The sequence below is a fragment of the Atta colombica genome, unplaced genomic scaffold (genome assembly GCF_001594045.1).
Source record: "Atta colombica isolate Treedump-2 unplaced genomic scaffold, Acol1.0 scaffold210, whole genome shotgun sequence".
NCBI classification, from domain to species: Eukaryota; Metazoa; Arthropoda; class Insecta; order Hymenoptera; family Formicidae; genus Atta; species Atta colombica.
In genome coordinates this window covers 1,601,567-1,608,791 of record NW_017259306.1, presented here as the reverse complement: position 1 = coordinate 1,608,791, position 7,225 = coordinate 1,601,567, and the positions used below count along the sequence as shown (strand labels likewise).

At 28.7% G+C, this 7,225-nt stretch overlaps 1 protein-coding gene across 3 annotated transcripts in view; it reads right to left on the bottom strand.

Annotated features, from left to right (window-relative positions):
- Positions 1–1,306: 1,306 nt before the first annotated feature.
- Positions 1,307–7,225, bottom strand: part of LOC108687671 (sodium-independent sulfate anion transporter-like) — an 11,054-nt gene continuing 5,135 nt past the window's right edge. For 2 of the 3 annotated variants that reach the window (XM_018193578.1, XM_018193580.1), the window contains exons 4-8: positions 6,901–7,179; positions 6,154–6,463; positions 5,487–5,789; positions 4,660–4,894; positions 4,036–4,309 (exon numbers count right to left, since the gene is read on the bottom strand). In XM_018193578.1, the coding sequence (XP_018049067.1) occupies positions 4,036–4,309; positions 4,660–4,894; positions 5,487–5,789; positions 6,154–6,463; positions 6,901–7,179 (1,401 nt within the window). Of the gene's footprint in view, positions 1,399–4,035; positions 4,310–4,659; positions 4,895–5,486; positions 5,790–6,153; positions 6,464–6,900; positions 7,180–7,225 lie in introns of those variants that run through there. The other variant, XM_018193579.1, reaches the window with a different exon arrangement.

Sequence of the window (7,225 nt, the reverse complement as noted above, 5' to 3'; positions counted from 1 at the left end):
TAGAATGTAATTTTTATTGACAATCTCTATTCAGTCTTTATAAAGTTATATATAAATAAATTTGTTCACATTTTATCAGATTTTTTAATGTTAATATTAATACAATTGAGAAAATAAAATAATTCATATATTCAATGTATCTTGCAACTTGTAAATTTTTTCAACGAATTATTATATATAATCAAACCTCTAACAAAACTTTTAAAATATGATAAACACACACACACACACACACACACACACACACACACACACACACACACACACACACACACACACACACACAAACACACACACACACACACGCACGCACACACACACACACACACACGCACGCACGCACGCAAATTTGCGAATAAAAATTAATAGTAAGAAAGACCTTGAAATTAAGTAATAACAGTTTTTGCAATGTTCTATTACAAGTAATAGTTTCTGAATTACAGAAATGATCATTTATAAGCCACTATTAAACTGTCTGTCCATGATTCATGTACATACCGTTTAATTACCGTGTACTTTATCCATTCATCAACGTTAAACAAAAAATTAGTTGCTGTTCGCTTATGTATATTAATTTGCAATATTTCAATGGATCATATTCATACGATCATTATACATGGGTAATATAGCGGATAGTAATATTAATGTTTTTTTAAAAGTATTAATAAGAGAGAGCGTATGCAATGTGCGCGATCGTTAACTTCATTGTATGCTCATTCTGCAGACAAGATGATCATTTTTTAATCGTGATTTACGGTTAAACAATTTTAAGTGTATTACATTTCGAGAATTATTACTCTTAAAATAAAAAGTTGCACTTTATTTTTCGAACTTTCTCATAATAATATTTTATTCCTCGAATTTGGAGATATTTTGTAAAAGATAGGAAGAAAAGAAAAAAAGAAAAACAAAGAGAAAAAAGAGAATATGATTATAAATTATGATAGTGGCTATGAAAGTTCTTTATAATTTCAGTCGATAATCTTGGATATATATTAACTGATCCAGGAAAAGACTTCTCGTTCTATAAAGGGATGATAAAATGAAGGGTAATAACCTCGTCGTTCATGTAATATGTCCATCGCCTTCCTAACGATAAAAATAATATTATCAATAATCTATATGTATCTCGGTTGATTGCACTATGTACAGCGTGTGTGTATGAATTTTACTGTAGAATGCACAAGAGGAACGGGCTGCGAATGCATAAGAAAACAGTTTGCAATTATTTTTTAAAAATCATATTTAATATTTTTATAATGCATATAATACTTAAAAAATTTTTAAATTTGTAAAAACAGCGCTTAATGATGTTAGTATTTATTCTAGGGAATACAATGAACACATATCTATTATGGCGGTAGCTCTATGGGTTCAATCAGCAAATCACAATCTCGTCTGAAAACAGAAAAGCAATACATATCTAATTATTCATAAATCATTATTGTGAAATCTTGTGATTTATTTATATATGATAGTTACCGCCATTAAAACACATATAACTATAGGATATAAAATACATGTAGTAAAATTTACAGAAAAAACTTAATTGAATATCAAAAAGTTACTTATAGAAAAAAAATTTAATTGAATATCAAAAAGCTCTAGATACAGCACATATGTATCTTTATATCTTTATATTTTTATATCTTTATATCTTTATATGTGCAGAATAAATGCATATATAGTATTACATGTACTATACTATCTACCTATATATTACCAGGTACATTTAATACATGTGCATTTAAAGCATTCTGCATATAAAGTATTATGCTATATACGGAAAGAATTCTTTGATATTCAATTAAATTTTTTTCTTAAAATTGCAAAATAAATACATGCTAATTGCACATACGTGTATATATTGTATTTGTGAGTGAAAAATAAATTATGGAAGCTTGGAAATAATATTAAAAATGAAATAACCGATAAATTGATAAATAATTTAAAAAATGATAATTAAAAAAAGAATTTATAAAAAAGAGATATGTATTACAGATTTTACGTATCTATTATATTGTAGTAACTTTAATGTTAATATTTTATTTGTATATTTAATTTTATATTTATACAGTATTATATATATTTAATTATATTTTTAAATAATAGAAAGTTATAATAGAATTTTTCTTATTTTTATTTTATTTAGTGTTTTAATTTGTTTATACTTTTAATATTTAATATATTACATTTAAAAATAATGTATATTGTCAGATTGGGAATAATTTAAAATTAACTGATTGATTTTAGATTAATACATCGCAGAACTCTTATGACAAATTAAATAACTGTCAGCTGCATATCGATGCCCGAAGCGGAGATTTGTTTTCTGTACGAAATGAAACGAGTTTAGAACACTGCGAGTTGTTATACCAATATATGCCAGTTGTTATATCAACCGCTGCTCCGCCGGGACTGTTACACGACAGAAACAATATGGTGTACGTTCGAAGTGTAATACTCTCGTACACCAATAGTAGGAGGAGAGGAAAAGGGGTTGTGTCATAAGTGATTCGGTATGCGCATACGTGATGATATAGGTCGTTACGTAAATGCTCACGATATTCGATCGTAGTTACATATATACACAGAGTGTTCAATCGTAATCAATGAAATAAAAATATCTTGGAAATTGAATTAGGTCGGATATTTCTTTCTACAATAGTGTATACTTTATAACATTTTGAGGACGTAGTGATTCGATCAATTTGCCAAATAATAAATTTATGCATCGAAATGATACCACCTCTTTTTTTTTAAAAGAATCATGATTTTTTTTTAATACCACTCTTCATAGCGAATCTAGCGCTCTTATTTGAATAAGAAATATTTTGCTTGAATATTTTTCCCTCAAATATCATAAAAAAAATCTCCATTTTTATTTTTGAGATATTTAATTTTATTATTATAATTGGATAACATAGAGTGCATAGAGAAAGAGTTATAATGTAAAATTTCTTTACTAGTTTACTTATAGAGTTTAGATGTACATGCAAATGCCTTCCGGGAATGTATAATAACTTAGGAAATTCCTTCGATTGAATGAAACATGCCTCTTACTAAATCTTTTTTTGAGAACAGAATTATTTCTTTTATCTCTTTTTTTGAAAAAAGTAGTGAAACTATAGATTTCTTTTTTGATGAATGTGCTTTCGCCGAACGTCACGTTTCGTCAAGTCTAAAATACGGAAATTTTCAGAGACGCCACAATCCATTAACCACCTGAATACTACCGGATGTGCCCTTCTCAAAAGTGCAGAGGGTAAATTTGCAAACTCGTGCGCGTCATGTCGAGTCTGATAAAGCGCAGAAAATTTCGAAACGCCATCCGGCCTCTTCCCTTGAGTATCGAGAAGAGAATGTGCAGTTCGTAAACTAGCGAACTAATGCATGATGGCATTAACTTTGATAGTACAAAAATAGAATACAACTTTAATAAAATCGAATGTAAAAACGATTACATGTTAAACGATTAATTATGATATAATTCTCATAACAAATTATTTTTGTAGGAATTTTAAATATAGCAATCAAATTATTATTTTATTTAAAAAAAATACTTTAAAAAATTTTTGAAAAGTAGTAGTAGTAGTACCTTTGATTTTACTTTATTTTCTTATAAATCTATTATCTTATAAATCACATTTACTTTCTTTTATATTCTGCTTTAAATACTTGTAAATATAAAAATAATTTTCAAAATATTATAGGGCACACTTTTTACGCTTTTTATATTAAATCCCTATTCACAACTTTATTCAAGAAAAGAATTTATTGTATTTATATCTCTAACAAATGCAAAAATATTGATTGTAAAAGAACGCAAAATATTTAGATTTATTTATTATCGAAGGATTAAACTTTTCAATTTATTATATATTTTTAAATCTTCCTTTTATATCAGACTTTAGAAAAAAAACATCAGCAGAATATATAAATATTATGAAGAAATACAACATAATATTAACTTATTAAGGAATTTTTTTATAATTATAATTCTAAAAAATTCTAATTGTAAATAAATTTTTTTTTTTAGTAAGAAAATAAAGCAACAATTTTACTTGAAAATTTACCTGCAAATATCCGCGCTATGCTGCCGGACGATTTACAATAAGTTTCGAATGATGAATCGTAACTTATCAAAGTTTGTCTGGCGTCCTCGCACCAATTCCAAAAAATAATCTTCTGATTTCGTGTGGTGAGATCCGACAAGAGCAATGCCAGGTTTTTTGCGACAGTGGCATCAATTCTGAGCACGTGTCGACCTTCTATTACCACTGGTAAACTTGTCGGCCTCTTATCGCACCTAGTGATATGCAACAAAATGACAAATCTTGAAATAACTATCTTTTTTAAACGCAAACAAGATATTACGGAAAAAATATAAAGTGCATACATAATATTGCTCTTTACGATGGAATTAATTTTTTTGTATGGGAAATATTCTTTAAAATATAATTTAAAAGACGGAAAAAGTTTCTTGAATTAAGATTAATCTATAAAGAAACAATAATAATAATACTTAACGAAACATTTATTCAATTTGCCAAGATATTACGCCGTTTAAAATTTTGCGGTATTTTACATTTTTGGAGGGATATTTAGTGTACACGCAAGACTGAATCGTTTCTTACGCGGATTTGCGGTGAGACTTACCACGACATCACTCGCTCTCGAAGGTACTCTGCTGCTGGGAAGCTCAGGGATTGCTTGGGTGATACGAAAAGCACGGTCAAACCATCAACGATTCGCTCTTCGATCAATAATCCTGGCCGAGCCGCGAAATAGAGTAAGAGAATTAGATTTACCGCAATCCCGATGATCATACCATACTCTAAACTGATCGCCAAGCAACATAATAACGTCACTATCAACGGCACTAGATCGATTTCTATTCAACAGACAAAGAGAAGACGGATATTTAATTTTAAATAAACTGGATTAACTAGATAATTTATAACGAGCTATATTAATAAAAATTGATTTCTTGAGTGTTGTTATATCTTTATATCTTACTCGTATCATTAAAAAATAGAATTTGACGTATATTTGTAGTAAAAAAATACCTGAGGAAAAAATTTATTAGAGAGAGAAGAGAATTATATTTTTATTTAATTAGAACTTATTTTCTCATTAATTTTTTTATTTATAGAAACATATATGAAATAAATATTGCGATTACTTTCAAATTTTAACTTATTAATGATTATTAAATAATTTCGCTACATCAAATGTGTAGCATATTAAAATATCGTACCTGTTTTTTATGAAAAGTGTTTTAATAATAATTAATTATTTAATTGTAACACATTATTTGAATTATATGACACATAAATATTTTAGTAATATCTTTTTGAAGCTAATCAAATACACATGCACAAAAAACATGCACAAAAACCTATTTAAAGAAATAAGCTTTCGAAGCTTATGTATGTTGAATGTACATATAAAAAGAAAGTATTGATAAATAATTAGTATCTTACTCTTTGTTCTCCAAAGAAGAACGAAAACGTGCGTTTCAAACATGTAGAACATCGCGATCATGATAACAGCTGCTAATGTAGCTTTGGGGATATATTTAATGGTAGATGTCAATAGGTGGCATGCCAAAAGCACCAAACTGCCGGTGATAATACCACCAAACGGCGTTTTGACGCCAGACGAATTGTTAATAGCAGTACGAGTGAAACTTCCAGTTACGGGCATTGATCTCACAAAGCTGCCGCATATATTACAAAGGCCAACCGCTAGCATCTCTTGATTCGCGTCAAGAGTCTTTCCTTTCGCTGAAAATTTGCCGAAAATTTCCGGATAAGTATCGCTTTATAAATTATTATTAAAGGAAATAACTAAAAAATCCAATATCTCAATAATTTATAATATTCGCAGGCGGCTAATCTGCTGGAAGGGACACAGGAGTGTACCTTTCCTTTTTAAGAGATCAGATTTTTTAAAAAATTTACGTTTTTATATCCATTTCATTGAATGACCATCGAATGATTTATGACATTGATTTTTTATTAGATATATCATTACAAAATTTAAAAAAGAAGTCATATTTTGCTTTATCGATGCAGTATTTCCTTCTATCATGCACTTTTAATTAAAGTTAGTCCTTTTCAAGTAAATTTGCTAATAATATTTACTCACCAAAGGCCTTAGCGATGGCGATGCTCTCCAAGATGGCGATGAGTGGTATCGAGAGGATACTACTGCTAAGTTCGCCGACTATTTCTGTGAAGGTATATGTATGGTTTCCGTTTACGATGGTAAACGGAGGTAAAGAAAACGGTGGTAAACCCTCAGTTATGTTGCCCGTAATTTGGAAAGGCTTGAGATCATGAGAATATAGCTCGTAAGCTATGAGAATTCCAACCATCACGACTATGGCGTTTCTGGCCAAGGAGATTAGCCACATAAATTTTTCGAAAGGAGTTCCCTGCTTTTTGCCGGGTAGTTTCTATTTTTGAAAATTTTATTTTATAATTTAATTTTAATAATTAAATTTAAAAAATTTCATTATATTTTGCTAAAAAATATCCGCATTAAAATAAAAAGTGCATATTTAAAGCATTTAAAGGAGATTCTCTATGATAATTTATTTTGACATTTAATCTTAATTTAAGATTTTTTTTTAATGGATAATTACCTAATTGAAATTTATACAATTTTTAAGGAAAAAATTTACCAAATATGTCAAACTGACATTGACTTATTAATTTTTATATTCGAATAAATTTTATTAGCGATAAAAAATGTTAATTAGGTACTGAGAAGTTTCAATTAAAAAAGTGCTAATAAAATATATAATTAAATATATAATCCCTTCTAAAGACGATCATCTCTTAATGATAATGTTTGTAATGTTTGTAATTTGATAATTTTTAATCAATTTACCTTGAAGAGAATCAGCAACATCATTGAGCATATTCCTAGCACTGTATCCCAAAGTTGGGTTTCGTTTATATGCTTAACAACATGTGAAATAGCATCGATGAAGGAGTCACTGCGCCCTTTAATACCTAGTAAGGTACCTAATTGGGAAGTAGCGATAATAATCGCCGCGGCATTACTGAAGCCGCAAATTACAGGCATGCTTATAAAGTCTACGAGAAACCCCAAATGAAGTATTCCCATGAATGTGATCACAGCGCCTGATAAAAAGCATATGAGCACCTGAAAAACAATTTCATTCGAAAAAAACATTATAAAAAAAATTAAA